Source organism: Tubulanus polymorphus, chromosome 9 (assembly GCF_964204645.1).
Source record: "Tubulanus polymorphus chromosome 9, tnTubPoly1.2, whole genome shotgun sequence".
In the NCBI taxonomy this organism is placed as follows: domain Eukaryota; kingdom Metazoa; phylum Nemertea; class Palaeonemertea; order Tubulaniformes; family Tubulanidae; genus Tubulanus; species Tubulanus polymorphus.
The window spans coordinates 10,208,236-10,224,821 of NC_134033.1; the positions used below are offsets into that span (position 1 = coordinate 10,208,236).

The 16,586-nt window shown below is 39.7% G+C and overlaps 3 protein-coding genes across 3 annotated transcripts in view; all 3 read left to right on the forward strand.

Annotated features, from left to right (window-relative positions):
* Positions 1–1,159: 1,159 nt before the first annotated feature.
* LOC141910537 (beta-1,3-galactosyltransferase 5-like) lies at positions 1,160–2,665 on the forward strand. The gene is made up of 2 exons (XM_074801229.1): positions 1,160–1,185; positions 1,549–2,665. The coding sequence occupies exons 1-2, from the start codon at positions 1,175–1,177 to the stop codon at positions 2,663–2,665; spliced, it is 1,128 nt and encodes a 375-aa protein (XP_074657330.1). The 5' UTR covers positions 1,160–1,174.
* A 3,324-nt stretch (positions 2,666–5,989) lies between these two features.
* Positions 5,990–7,141, forward strand: LOC141910538 (beta-1,3-galactosyltransferase 5-like). The gene has a single exon (XM_074801230.1). It carries the CDS (start codon positions 5,990–5,992, stop codon positions 7,139–7,141), a length of 1,152 nt encoding a protein of 383 aa, XP_074657331.1.
* A 1,763-nt stretch (positions 7,142–8,904) lies between these two features.
* Positions 8,905–16,586, forward strand: part of LOC141910539 (uncharacterized) — a 28,729-nt gene continuing 21,047 nt past the window's right edge. The window contains exon 1 of the mRNA XM_074801231.1: positions 8,905–8,912. Coding sequence (XP_074657332.1) covers positions 8,905–8,912 — 8 coding nt within the window. The remainder of the gene's footprint in view (positions 8,913–16,586) is intronic.

The window sequence follows — 16,586 nt, forward strand, 5'->3', positions numbered from 1 at the left end:
GTGAATCACTTGCTTGAGAATACCTATGAAGATACCTTGGATACCTATGAAGCTCTCGCGTTGAAAAGCAAATGGGAACGCTTAAATGAGGGTTTTCTATCTGAAGTAGGGGCTTTATGTCCGGAAGATGCTTTGATAGTAGAAAAATTGATAGACGTTGATGCAAGTGCGTTTGTTACTGTTGATGGGATCGTTGCTTTTGGTCATATTATTCACTGAGCTATAGTTGATATCAATATTTGGAAGGAGAACCCAGTTTCCCTCTCAAGTCTCTCAGCTGCCCTACTAACATAGCCGAGCATGCACAGAAGAATATATGGAAATCATTTGATATTGTCCTTCAGAGAATGATTGACCATGGATTCAATAATCAATGCGTCGTAAAAATGTTCATGTCGTATCGAACCCATAGAATGATAGATTTATTATCATAGAATGTTCAGTGAATCGATGCCACTCATTAAAACCTGCTCGAACGACGGTGACTTGTTTGAAGCCCTCCTGAACGTAAGTCAGGGAATCGTCCCGCGAACTCCGACTCTGAATGGTAAACGATTTTTGTTAGGAATACCTACGAACATTTACGACGGATAAAGTGAAAAATCGTATTGATTTTGAAGCAGTGAAGCGACACAAGTTTCTCGAGATAGAGCAAGAGATGTTTTAAAACAACCTGAGCATTCGTTTTGGGAATGAATTCTATTGCACATCAACATAGGTACCATTATCTTACTGCAGTAACCTTGCACATGTCGTACCTTGTCCCAACTGACAACTAACAATACCTGGGAGATCATCACTGGTTATCTGTAGATAAGTTGTAACTGGTATGAACCTTAGCAGAGATAAAATATCTCATACGTGTAAACATGGTGACTGTTAAAGGTTAAAACTGTTTTTGAAATTCTGTTTGGTTTTCATTCTTTTTGCAGTTGTATAGACGTAATTGATTTTTATAAAGATCAACGAAACAACGATAGATTTAAGTTAGAGATAGAGTTATTGCCCCGGACCAAATATCCACAGCTTAAACGGCGCCAAAATTCTATGTACATCTAAGACATCTGCTGCAATTAAGATTAACGGGCTGTTGCCTCAGATAAATCAATTATTAAAATCAGCGTGGTGGATTGCACAGAGCGTTGTTGGAAAGACTATACACGCGTTCGACAATATGTGGCGATGGTATGTAACACTACTTTACTCACTCATATAGGCTAACAACGATGCATTATTATTCAAAAAATGAAGTCGATACCAACCGTTCGATGACACATTTATTTTCGGCACAAATTAAGCAATCTTCACATGGGTATGAATACTTTACCAATCTGTAGCTAAGATAGGGGCACCGCCAACCCCGGCTTATCCTCTGGTGTTAGTATGGCCCAACTTAACATTGTAGATTATGTTGAATTTCGCTGCAGGATAGATAGAAATACCAGACCTACGTTCTTTATAGTTTCTACAATGACTACAGGATAATCAATAGAGCTATTAAAGAATGATTTTAATTGAAATGTTTATTCTATATATTTTCTTCTACAGGAAGTCACCGCACATGTTGAAGATAGTCTTACTGTCGTTGTTAGTGGTGTTAATCCTTAACTGGTGCTGGCGATTGCCATCATCAGATGGATTAACAGCTGGAAATTCATTGACATATCAAGAGATGAAATCGGGACGAGTTCTTGCAACAGCACATGACGTGCGGCAGATGCCGTGGGATACCGTAAGCGACACTGTACATGTAGCTGCACCAGTTCAGGGTAATATCACGATTTGTAAACACTCAGGCGTCATTGATAATTTCTCGTATAAAAAACTCGATTTATCAATATTCACCATCAACTCAAACATCTGCAGCCAGTCACAACGAGGCTCCTCGAATATCAGTTTTATAATTATCGTCACGACGGCTGTAAATCGACAACCGGAAGTGAGGCAGGCGATTCGTGACACTTGGGGTTCGTGGACGAGAGACCCGCGCATGCGCGCAGCTGTAGTTTTTCTCGTGGGTTCACCGCACCCCGGACTCGATCCAAGGTTACTCGAGGCGTTGACGAACGAATCACGCCAGTACGGTGACGTCATAATGACCGAATTTGTCGATGATTACAGGAATATGACATTGAAATCGATGGCAATGCTACACTGGGTTCAGAAGTTTTGTCCTAACGCACGCTACGTCATCAAATGTGACGATGACGTATTTGTGAATGTACCCGTTCTAGTGCGCGATTTTCCACCGATGGAAAGCGCCCAAACCGGCATGACGATGCACGGAGTTGTAATGTACTCGGAAAAACCGTTCAGAATCGCAGATGACAAATGGTGCGTCTCTGAGCGCAACTTCCCCCAAACAAAATACCCGTATTATTGTCTTGGTCCACTGTATGCGTTTTCCAGTCGACTGGTGGCGCCACTACTGCGAGCGGCGTATTCGGTAACTTTAATCCCGGTTGAGGATGCGTTTATTTGCGGAATAGTGGCCGAAAAAGCCGGAATCGAACGTAAAAGTCACAACGAATTCCCTATCGACGTTCACTATTCAATCGCTAGCGATTTTTGTAAGTTTAAAGATAAACAATTCGGCAGATTGGTTGAAAACGCCGCATGGAAACATGAATATTGGGAAAAATTAAACAGTGACATCGGATGTTAACGCGATATACTGTCGTGTTATTGCTTCACCTTATTGTGGTAGAGGTCGTTTGGATATGCAAATATTGTCAATGATTCCCTCTCGTGACACTGTACCTGCAGGTTCACCGCCTGGTGGCACCACCGAAAGCGGTTCTTGTCGCAATGTTAAAATATGGCAACATCAATCCTGGCAACAAGACAGGCGATAAAAGTTTGCGGCATAGTCGTAATTATGTTATATTCGTTTGTATTCGTTAATTGTTACTATATTCGAGCAAGCGGTGCGTCGGGCGAGTGGTGAGAGCGTTCGACTCCGGGAAGCCAGTTCGTATGTTCGAATCCCGTACATTATCGTATTGTCCCCGAGCATGATTCTTATCCTCATCGCCTCTCTCCACTCATGAATAAATGGGTACCTGTGGCCTGTTATAGATGACGACTCCGTGGCACTTATTAGCTGCACCGATGTTACATCTCCCAATCCCAGGGAGAGATGAATGATAAATGGTTATAGAGTTATAGTGGAAGGTTAGGGCTCTGAGCAGCTTCGCTAGATTAAGCGCTATACATTATATAATATAATAATATATTATATCTTATTAACATAATATGCTTCGTCGTCGTTTATTCAGGAGGTTGTTGCTTGTCGGAGTACAATATCCGTCGTACCTGGCTTGGGGTAATAAATGAGGAGACCTCGGATCCACTACGGTTACGACATTATGAAATAGATTTCCACGCTATAAGAAAACGTTTCCGAAATGTTTCATTGAACAAGTACTGTCAAAGTCCACTATTCCGCTGCCAACTCGTTCGATGCTAAGTGTTCACTCATAACATCAATATTTTTCAGTGAACAAATCAAATTCAATGGAAATACGCCATCTACAACACTTCATAAAAAATCTATATGTATATGTATGTAGGCCCACATGCGAAATCTTTGGACTGAAAGATTTTGTCCTTTGTATCAGAAACATCTGCTGCTATAAGACAGGCGGGCTGTTGCCTGAGATTCAATAGCCAGCGAAATCATCGCAGACTGAAGGAATACTGCTCAAAATTTGGTGGTATGTATGCAGTCATAGATTGATTCAATGCAGACGTAGATATTTAACTATTTCGATATGTATGCCAAGTACAAGTGTTAACAGACGGGTTTGCTAAAACTGTTCTCTCCATTCCGTCCCCTCCTCATCCGACGGACGTTGTGACGCCGCTGTAAACAATACTTTCCTCTTTGTTCTCATAAACCCAACCCCTCGAAGAAATAGTATGCGCATTATAGCTGCGTTCACACTAGGAGTTCAGTACAGTACTAAGCGTTAACACTTGGAAATTATTCGAGGTCTATTCGCGGCTAATTCAGTTCCGTACTGAAATACGCGGCTTAATAAGCGCAGTATGTGATTCCGCACCGAAAACTATGGTGGCTGATAAGGGCCATCAAAATATTTCCAGACAAAAAATAATTTTGTCATGAAAAATAATTTTCCACCGAAAAATATTTTGTGGGTGAAAAATATTTCGTGAGTGAAAAATATTTCGTGAGTGAAAATAATTTTCCATCGAAAAATATTTCGTGAGTTAAAATAATTTCGTCATGAAAAATAAATTTCCATCGAAAAATATTCGCGAATGAAAATAATTTCGGTGTGAAAAATAAATCGCCTTCAAAATATTTTTTGTGAGTAAAAATATTTCCATCAGAAATATTTTCCTATGTCTCAAAATATCTTTGCTGTAAAAATAATTTCGGGTTTTCCCGTTTTCACGCAGCAGTGTTTGTACCGTCAAGTACGTAGTGTGTATGTAGTGTGTTGAACGGGACATCAAGTAAAAGATGTCTTAGTTTTCGATCCTACGGCTACAGCAACTTGTATCCGTTATTTTTGCCCTTTTGTTGATATGAGGAGTCCATTACATTGACAAAATGGTTATTTCTAGATGGACCGGAGGAATCAAAATCAAGAGCCCTAATTTAATTTGATTTTGACTGTACAAATTTTTGGCCCTAATTTGTGTTCACATGGACTCGATGACGGCACCACCATCCCATCCTTCCTAACGTTAGGTCACAAGGATTCGTCACGACATTTTCGGATCAAAACCAATGCTCTACCCAAGTACTCTGATTTTACATGAGAGCTGTGCGGTATACCCTGTGTAGTTCATGCACGCAGTGATACTATACTTGGGGCTAGTAGCGTGGATGAAATAAGTTCAAGTGAGACAGTTCAATCGACAAGCGCGCGCGCACACGCGTGAAGTAGCGGAAAAACCCACAATTATTTCTTACACAGCAAAAATATTTTAGTATCGGAATATATTTTGAAGGACGGCGATTTATTTTTCATAGCAGAACTATTTTTGCTCAGCATATATTTTGAAGGCGATTATTTTCATGAGAAAATTATTTTCGCTTACGAATATATTTTGATGGAAATTTATTTTGCATAGCGGAATTATTTTCACTCACGAAATATTTTTCGATAGAAATTTATTTTTCATGAAATTATTTTCATTCACGAATATTTTTCGATGGAAAATAATTTTTATGACGAAATTATTTTCACTCACGAAATATTTTTCGATGGAAATTTATTTTTCATGACGAAATTATTCTTATGTCAGAATATATTTTCATGGCCCTTATCAGCCACCATAGAAAACCCGAGCACAGTACGGAATTGAACTGGCCGCGTATTTGCCGTTGTGTGAACGCAGATTCGGCGCTTAGCTAGCCGCGTATTTACACTCCCCTCTATCGGAACACCAGGTGACTACTATAGTGGGCTTAGTAAGTGCAGAATTGCCGACTTGCCGTGTGACGTTTGGCTGTGTAAGCGCCGTATTTTGGTGAATTTGGCACCAAAGAAGTACGGAACTTCATTAGCGCCGCATCTAGTGTGAACGCGGCTTATATATCACATATTGGAAATTGGTCAATAAAACCGGCATTTCCTAATTTTCTTCCGCAACCATTAGATCACTAAAACAAGTAACTTATTCTGTATTTTTGCGCAGGAACATGAAGAGCGCGAGGAACACGCGTGGCGAAATTCTACGTGGATATCGATCAATATTCTTAAGGAAATTCTTACCGTGTGTAGTGTTAGTGATAATTTTCTGTTGTGGTATTTGGTCGTCGCAATTATTTGAAACTTCATCATTGTTTCGAAAACTTTTACGTGTCGAACCCGAGTTAACAGCACAGCAGCAGCAGCAGCAGCAACAGCTGCAGCAGCAGCAGCAGCAGCAACAGCAGCAGCAACAGCAGCAGCAGCAGCAGCAGCAACAGCAGCATCAACAACAGTTGTGGTGGGATGCCGTTAACAACAAAATGCATAAAGCTGCACATGAGGTGAAGCAGCTCCAGCCGGATACAGTCAACAACACAGAACATATAGCTGCACCAGATGTGAAGCAGCTCCAGCCGGATACAGTCAACAACACAGAATATGTAGCTGCACCAGATGTGAAGCAGCTCCAGCCTGATACAGTCAGTAACACAGTACATGTAGCTGCGCCAGATGTGCGGCAGCTGCCGTGGGATACCGTGAACAACACAGCACATGCAGCTGCACCAGTTCAGGGTAATATCACAGTTTGTAAACACTCAGGCGTCATTGATAATTTCTCTTATAAACAACTCGATCTATCAATATTCACCATCAACTCAAACATCTGCAGCCAGTCACAACGAGGCTCCTCGAATATCAGTTTTATAATTATCGTCACGACGGCTGTAAATCGAAAACCGGAAGTGAGGCAGGCGATACGTGACACGTGGGGCTCGTGGACGAAAGACCCGCGCATGCGCGCAGCTGTAGTTTTTCTCGTGGGTTCACCGCGCCCCGGACTCGATCCAAGGTTACTCGAGGCGTTGACGAACGAATCGCGCCAGTACGGTGACGTCATAATGACCGAATTTGTCGATGATTACAGGAATATGACGTTGAAATCGATGGCAATGCTACACTGGGTTCAGAAGTTTTGTCCTAACGCTCGCTACGTCATCAAATGTGACGATGACGTATTTGTAAATGTACCCGTTCTAGTGCGCGATTTTCCAGCGATGGATAGCGCCCAAATCGGCATGACGATGCACGGATATCTGATTGACTGGGGTACGCCGTATAGAGTCCCATACCATAAATGGTGCGTCTCCGAACGCAACTTCCCCCATAAATACTTCCCGAAATATTGCAACGGTCCATTGTATGCCTTTTCCAGTCGACTGGTGGCGCCACTGCTGCGAGCGGCGTATTTGGTAACTCTCATTCCAATAGAGGACGTTTTTATTTGCGGAATCGTGGCCGAAAAAGCCGGAATCGAACGTAAACATCACAGTGAATTCGAAGTATTTTGGTACTACTCTCTTAATAACAATTTTTGTAAGTTTCAAAACAAAACAATAGGTAGATTGGTTCAAAGTCCCGCATTGAAACGTCAATACTGGGGAAAAATAAACAGCAACATTAAATGTAAATGAACACAACACTACAACAAATAATCAGTATATAATCCAAAATAGTACAACATGCTACACCACAACATAATTCACCGTACCACAACATAATTTACATTGCAACACACCATAATACACCGTCACCACAACAAAATACATAGTATCACAACATGATACACCACAACACAAAATAATATACCCACAAACATAATGCACACTGTCAGTAACATAACATAATGCGCGGTGCCCCTACATGATAAAACATACCACACCTAATGTGACACAGCAATGAAAATTGTAGGGTAATTTTAGCATCACCAATATTAACAGACGTTATTTTTTAATCTTCACGTGGAATTCTCATATTAGCTACACAACATAGGAAGGAAACTTCGGTTAAAATATGACTATAAACGCGTAGATAGGTCTTCTAAAAGTTCATACGGACGTTGTTGATGAAAACGTCGTGATTAATGAAATGTCGCGTTTTGTGGACATTGAGAGCTCATTTGTTTCGATGTCGTCACAAAATTAATGAACCAAGAGAAAACTTTTTTGACCCGATTAATTCTACCCACGACCGACCGATTAATTCTACCCTCGACTGACATGATTATTTTCATTCATAATTTATTCATACGAATGAAAGCAATCCATGAAATGAATTCATCTATAAATCAACAAAATCACCCTCGAGCTTACAAATGCTTCTTTTTGATATCCATTTCAATTTGTCAAGTTTAGATGCTTTTTTATAGGTTGTTTCTAGGCTTTTAGAATAAAAGGGTTAGAGACAATAGGGTCTGATTAGATATTAACTAATAACGTATAACATCCCACAAGCAGCAAAAGTCAGAAAGTTCTAGGGTAAATGAGAATATATTTCGAGCAATGTGTTAACGGCTATTGAATGATAGCCGTCATCAGGGCCCGGTCTTAAAGACTGGTATTACCTTTAACACGGGGGATTCATTATAAATTGAGTTAGCCCCACGCCCCCGGTTAAAGGTACCAGTCTATAAAATCGGCGCCAGGAGTACACAATAAATACAACTGTTGTAACAACTGTCTGATTAGATACTAACAGTGTGAATCACTGGTTACCGATCATCACACTGACCAGACTAACTTACAAAGTACGGCAATCACTACTTATCAGTCTTGTAGTTGGCACGCCCGCCTGGCACGTTGGAGTCAGAGCTAGGGTTAGGGTTATACGCGGGCCAGCTACGGAGGGGGTTAGGCGCTATTTTTGGCCAATGAGGTCTAATTGTCGGTTGAACAGTCTTCCTGTATATTTCTTTTATGGTGGAAAATAAACGTTTTGAAGTAAAGAATTAACGTCGTTTAATTTCTCTCTATTCGCATATGCTCAAATCTTACACCACATCGATAAAGTAAACGGGTCAAATTCATTGACCGAACTAATAATTCATGACACTGCATTCAGGTTTAGGGGGAGCTCTTTTTAGAAAATCTATTATGAGAATTGTCGAAATGGTACATGAAAAATTGAGACATACCGGTACTAATATCACTATTTTATTCAAGAAAAAAACCGGTCGTTACATTTTTCAGCAGCTTCAAACGAGGCGTCAACGGCGCATTATTTGCACAGTTGCCACATATCTCTATGACTACCCAATCAACATTGCATTAACACATAACTTTCAACTGGTGGCTGCTACAAGATGTTAATTAGAATAACATTCGCCGCTACGGCTTGCGTCATGCTGATAATTTTCGCTCCTTTAAAGTCCAGTCGTCAATGTGATGGATTAGAAAAAATGGCCGGGTAACTGCTTGACCTGACAAACACACCTGCGTAGAATGAGAACCCGGTTCAAAATACAAGAGTTTTTGCTCGTTATGATCAATTGTGTTTTGAGCATTGGAATTTGAGGCGCCGCTGTAAAAGATGTGACTCTACCAGCGCTAATAATACTGTTTCCGTGTTGTTTACGATTTCATACGAAAACGACAGTTTTTTTCAAAAGGAATATATTCAAGAAAAAAATATCGAAATAAAGTGAATGTGTGTCAATTCACGGAATCTAATGAATCGAAAGAAGCGCTTTAGGTCAGGGCTTCGAGGATTGAATATTATTTCAAGGAATAACAGGGAATCAGTTATAGTGAATCTTAACTAGACGTTTTCAATGAAAATAAGACGGCGCGATTCGAAACATCGTAAGTGCAAAACTAAAACTGTTCATTCACTGATTACGATCTATTGAATTTACTGTAACTGGCGCGTGGAGTGTTAAAGTAAAAAAGAAAAAAAAACAACAACATCGCCTTCAGTAAATCAGGTATCGTCGGGATTGCTGAAAATATATCGCCCAGTTTCACGGATACCCAGTTTCACGGATACCCAGAGTCCATCGGATACCGAGTTGAGAATCGGAAACTAAGTACATTTCTCAAGAAGATCAATTCTAGTAGAATTCACCAGTGAATTGACCGGATGCCGGTGTACGCAGGGGTCTACTGTCAAAAGTCAGCGCAATTCTAACTCGCGCACAATAAGAAAAAGCATTCACGAACGCGACGTTTCAGTTGTCAAGTGAAGATACGAAGTAAACAAACCCCCCTAACGATATATTCGTACATAGAAATACGTGCCATAGAACGAGGTACTTAAATTAATAATTCATCAATCGTTCAAACGACCCGTTTCACCGGTTTCTAATGGATTTCTCATTTTATTCGCCATTCGCTTCGTTTTCTCAATACCCCGTGTAGTGATTTATCGGCCGTAACGTTATTAAAAATCGGAAATACGAATATGAATTTTCTTTTGTTTCGATTTTCATAAATCGCCGATAGAAATATTCACGATCACCGAATGGTTCGATTTGTAATCGATTCCAGCCGGGGAACGGCGGGTGACGTGAAATTGTGATCGAAATATTTTACAAACGAGGGACGTTATCAAATGTGTCCCCAACAACTACGAATTTGTTTAGAACAGGTCGTGATTGTCCGAATGGCGGTATTTGACATAACGCGCTGAAAAGTGTGACAAACGCGCGGCATGAATCCATCCTAGACTGACTGTGTTGGGTAATATACAACACCTCGCCTGAACGGGCAGCGAATACAGGTGGTTGAACCGTTATTAGACTGGCCACCCATCATCGTAATGCAACATAGCGCGAGGTTCACGAAAAAAACACGAAATAACGTCTCGTTAAACTTTGGAAACAAGATGGGGATTAAAGATTTTATTTCTACTGGATCAACAAGGATTGGATCCATAATACGCGACAAACTCTTAATTCTCGTGTTGAATTATGCGAGTTTTTTCGACTACACGAAAATAACTCGTCGTCGAACGTCATCCGGTTCGTGTCAATTTATGGATGGACGAAATTGTAAAAAACGCCGGCGCCGCGACGTGAGCTGCAGCAGCAGCGGCAGCGACAGCAGCACGATAGGAAACAACGTTAGACCGACAAATCGAATAACCCATACAATTTCCGTCGCATTATCGGGTAAGTGAGAATAACAGTGATATCTCGTGACGTTAAATCCCCCACAGGATCGAATACATTTTTACGACAACGGCACGTTACATATTCAATCTGACACATATTCAATCGCACCGTCCACCCGGCCAACCCGTCCACCCATCCACCGGTTCACCTATCCACCAATTGATAATGAGCAAGAAGATATAACTTAATATGAACTTAATATTGACTGTAATATGAATTCCCACTCGAAGGATAAAGAGTGCGAAAAGGTGATTTCAGCGAATGATTCGACCATATCGTTACAGCCATCTTCCGGAATACTGCATTGCTTTTCCTTTGAGATTTTAGAGCGTTGTTACAACACGGACTCACCGTGTTTGATTACTGGTCGAGAGTGTATCAAGTATTATGATATTATGAGATCCAAACTAGGGGTAACATACAGCATAAAAACAGTTACAAAGTATACACATTTATAACATAGCAAACACTTAATAAACACTTAATAATCAGTCTCTTCGTTTTGGACTGTACATATATATTTAAAGTAGATAAAATTTTGTTACAACATTTGTATTCCTGAAGATGACGATTAGGATATAGTGGAAATGTCGAATGAATAGCTCAAGGAATAAGTATTCCTGAATTAGACTACGGGGATATAGTCGAAACATCGAATAAACTACCAGCTCAAGGAATGCAGTATTCCTGAAGATGATTATTAGAATTAAGTCGAAACGTTAAACATATTACTAGCTGAACGAATACGGTGGACTGGAAACGTTGAATGGATATTAGCTGAAGTAAACATTTCGGACTTTTAGCGAGCTTTTGCAGTCATCGACTTGGTGACGTCATCAACCGTATGCCTAAGCATTAACTTAGCGTCTCTCCAGACAAACATTCATGAATACCGTAAGCGAACAAGTATTTGACGGGCGAATGACCAATGCTTTTATGACTTCCAATGACCCGGCACAACTGGAAAAGTTATTACTATATTTATGAATTATAGTGAAAAGCAAGTGGTAAAAACTCTGGTAACTTTAATCATGGACATTCGCTACAATCCCTACTTTGCCATCCTCCGTCCAATCGTAGCGATTCTTAATGTCTTTAGGCAACGCAAAAATACCCTGATTTTCATCAGTCTTAATGACAAGCGCGGCAGGTTTTCATTTTTACATCCGTTTAAAAAAAAGATAGAAATAAAAAGCCTAATTCTTAATTTTACAATAAAAATATACCATCGTTAAACTATCAAAAACAGTCAGTCGATAAACTTGACTCCGTCACTAACCGGTCTGGTTTAATTTCTACAGCCCTTTGATTCTCAGATTTCAGATTCATCAGAATGATTCCGATTCCGATGAACTTCTTGATTGTTTCGTTACTGTCCGGTATGATTAATGAACAAGAAAACTAACTTTACAAGTTTATTGACGCCTTGAAAAATACACATATGTACTTCTATATTATCGACAATGAATACTATAATATAAATCATGTAATAGCAAGGATCAGTGAAGTTATTTTGGTTTTGAATATACATCTTCACCCGTCAAGGGATTCGAACCCACTACGCTAAAGCTGTTCCCCGAACCCTTTGACCTCACGAGTCGTTGGAGTCGTTACTAGCCGACCAGAATCCGGCCGTACCAATCACAGCGCTTGTAACAAACCGCCAGTAGACTTCTGTTGGGTTTCCCGTTAAATTGACCAATCAGCGAACGTTTTACCGAACAAGGAAGTATTTCGCAAATCGATATATGACGTCACGCGCAACAGCTCCAGTAATGAAATCACGCTTCGTGAGGCCAGGGGGCTGGTGGAAGCGAGTTCGGGAGTGATACCGGACCCCTGGCAAGCGAGGATCTGAATATATCGATAACTGAATTGAATCGACCGACCGGCAACCAGTCTAGCCCGGATATATTGATGACGTAGTGCACGTCCTCTCAAGGAATAATTTTCTAAAGTTATGAAAAATAAAATTAGAATTATGGAATTTATTCAATTTCAAAATAAACACCAAAATTCATATTTGTAACTGTTATTTTGAAACGCCAATATTGATGACGTAGTGCACATCGACTCACACATAACTCCTCATATAACGCATACTTGGTACTTCAATGCATATAAACATTATCGTAACGGTTTTTACGGCGTCAAAAAACCCGATGAGACCATCAGGCTCTCAGTAAATTTGGCTCAGTGCCGGACCGGACGTAAACCGAGTTGTCGCGAATCGCAATCCGTTTCAGCTAGTTTTGAGTTATTTTGTCTTTTTTTCTCTCCGGATCCGTCAAACATTTGTTGTCTCCTTTAATCAATCTTTCGAAGATATATGGTTCCAGAACCATCCTTCCGATAAAAGACAGTTTCTTAGATATTGATACTGACCAAAATCGAATCCATTTTGATTAATTTTGTTATAGTTCCACAATTCAAGACGCTAGCTAATTCTACACGCTACGATGCACATAGTGCGCCTGGACAATAGGCCACGCGTGTATTTTAACTAAAACACTGTGGCACTGAATGCTGATATCGGATAACGTAAAATTACAGATAACCCATCAATCATATGTTAGCACAAGCGAGCTACAGGATTGATGGTCGTTCATTATTATTCCTCTTGACAACACGGGCTTAGCTCATTTCATGAATGGTCGAGAGCTTTACCAGACGAAATATCAGGGGTTTGTACCAGGCGGGTTGTCGGGGCTTTGCACCAGGTGGAGTACCGAGACCGGCGTTTCGAAGTAGAAAAAGTTTCTTTCAAGTATAACTAATATTGAGATAATTATTATGATTCATGAAACTTTGATTCATAATTTGAGGAAATCCTCCTTGCCCCAGTTTTATTATGTTACCGTATGATGATTCTTGGTATCGCCAAGTATGGTTTTATAGACTGGTATTAACTTTAAACCGGGGGCTAACTCAACGTCGTTTCTCAGTGCAGGACCGGGCCGATTAAAGGGGGTTTAGGGACAGTGCCCCTCAAAAGCCAGAGTGTCCAAAAATTCGGGCCATGATTTTTTTGAAATTTGGATACAATTTACATTTTTTGGAATATGAAAACTCATCCATTCTAAAATAATCTATGGAGGTGTTCTTTTTAAATCTCCCTTTAAAAATTAGAATTTTAAAATTAAACTGAAATTAAACTTGAAATGAAGAACCTACTGAAATGTGTATATGTATCATATGTATTCGACTTTCCTGGATGTGCTACGTGAGACATAGATTACCTATTAGGCGATTACTTCTGTTATCATTTCTTGAAATCATTAGACCATGGACGTATAAACTAGAATTTAATATCTAGTTTATACGTCCATATCTATGCCAATAATATCAGTTAACAATCCAATCATCCACAGTGCAGGTACTATTGGCTTCCACTCCAAATGAATAGTCAAACTGCACTCACTTTGTTCTCTCTAAATTTTCACAAGAAACCCTCGCTAATTAGTTGTTTTTTTGCGTCGATCAGAGTAAGCTGGCATTGATGATAATACCAGAGATATGCAATGCAGTTTGGCCTGAGAATCGTTCACAGGCATTCAACCTCAGTAAACTCCTTTCATGTGAAAAAAATCCACTAAAAACCGACCTATCTGATCTCACCATTTTTGATTTGTTCTATTGGTTACATTCACGTGTCTCAGCTCAATCCTTATAGTTGGGCATTTCTAGAGGTTAAATGCAGCCCGAGGTATGAAACGTGGGCGGCCTCACATAACGGAATCCCGCTTCGTGCTTCGTTTTATTTTGTTTTCCTAATAAATCCTATCTTATTCGACAGGCTTTCTCTATTTTCTTATGTTCTCACCGAAGCTCTAAAAGCTCGGCATGGGCCTGTAGCCCTGGAATTCAGTCGAATCGAATTGAAATGTATTTAGACACAAAAGAACAGCACAGAAGTGAATACAAATACACAGATATGGATCAAAATAAAGGTCCAATGGCCCTGTGGCTCACCATCAAATCATTGAGTGCATATAATATATATTAATATAAGTAATAATATCATTGTCAAAAATATAATACTAAATATAAATTAATTTGGATTGAAGATGTATGAGGCTGACAATATACGCCTGCGCATGTGTGAAAGTCCTGTGTATACTATCATCACCGAGTCACTGTGTGCTATATATAGAGGTCTCGCGCGTGACGTCACGCTGTTCGAACCGGCTTTTGCCAACCAACATGGCCGACCAACAAGATGTCACGTGATATGATGACGTCAATGCAGATTTATGTTCCAATTTCCGGTTTTGACCAGCGCCACCAAACGAGTAAATCCAGAACTTGAATTTGTCGATATCCCGTATTGCGTCTTTGAAGTTTATTTTCAAAATTTCGGCACTCACTACTCGTGGATATAGTGCCTCTTTTTAATAATCATTGCTTTTTTCATCGGGTGCTGCCCCTCAATATAAGCTCTGGGTTCGCCCCTGATAAGCAGTTGTTATATTAACCGACGCTAAATTTTTGACAATATACGTTGACGAGCGTATTTAGCTCACATCAATAGCTACATTTGAGTTGTAAGACAAAATTCGCAATTCAAACTACCAATCGGAAGGCAGGAGAGAGGGTCAATGATGGTTTTTTAATATATAGCCCACGATAGCATGGAAACGCCATCTTGAAATCACTTCCAATATCGGCATTACTAAAAAGCGGGCCTGCTAAGCGTCGAATTACGTGTGAACCCAACACACTCTGCACTCTGAGGAGTATGTGCCAAGCCATGTGCTTTTTTGTAATAAGTTTGATATTCTATTTCAGACAAGGTTTCGTACATCAAAACGTTTCATGTCTCCCAAAAGTATACAATCGCTTGGTATTGACTGAGCAGTTAGGGACGTCTAGAGTTGAGCGATATTCAAACAGCGATAACGTTTCTAGAACAATAACATGATTTTTTTAGTGCCCCAATCTGATCCGAATAACCACAGAAAATTAATAAATATAGTTCACCATGTGTTGAAATAATAATGCTGGCAACTCTTCTTAGATACTATTCACTGTTCATAAGTACATATTGTAAGGTCTTTGTAGTAACAAAAGACAGCATCGTATAAACTTGCTAGAAAGGTTATTTCTTTCGAGAAACAAATTTCTTGTTCGATTTTTAATTACGTGGGGTGGGTTACGGCACTGGATTAAGAAAATGACGAGTTGAATTCAATCGGCATTCAGTTTTACACTTCAAACGATTGGATAGAGCATCAAATGAAGATAATTGAACGTAACTTTACATATTAATATGGTAAACAACGATGCCGTTGACTAGCATTATAATGTTTACACGAACGAAATTCTACACAAATGAAATTAGAATGAAATGGGGGTACCCGCAGTGCTACTGTGGCAATCGAGGATTAAACTTAAGGCGGGTCAGGATCCGGATTGCTAGTAGATAGTTGGTCGTTCGATTTCTTCTAATTCACATTTCAATTAAATCTAGATGAACTTTTTCTTAAATGAATCAATGGAAACAATACCGATATCCGAGAAGAAAAATTAAAGTATTGTATATCTGATGGGTGTTGTGATTATACATGGATTGAGGAGTCTAAAAATCCAGTTCAAAGTTAATTGAACATGAACTAATTTTGACAACGGACGATTTACTGCTTGTCATGCCATCTGGCAGGATAGCTGGTTATCATTATTATATCAGCATTTGTTGTAGGTTCGGGAGAGTTGGCACAGTCAGTGTATGCGTGTAGGCATGTCCAAGATTAATGATACATTGGTGCAGAGGGTTCAAAGATGATTTACTAGAATATAAAAGGCCAAAAAAGATGCCTTGTTTCTCATCACACTTTTGTTTTTTACCATAACAAGGGCGGGCAGTTTTTATTTGTATGTACATTTTTAAAAAAAGTAGAAATAAAAAGAACTGTTTGAATATTTTTTTGGAGATGCGGGAGGTGTCTTTTTATTTTTATCGTAACAATAAA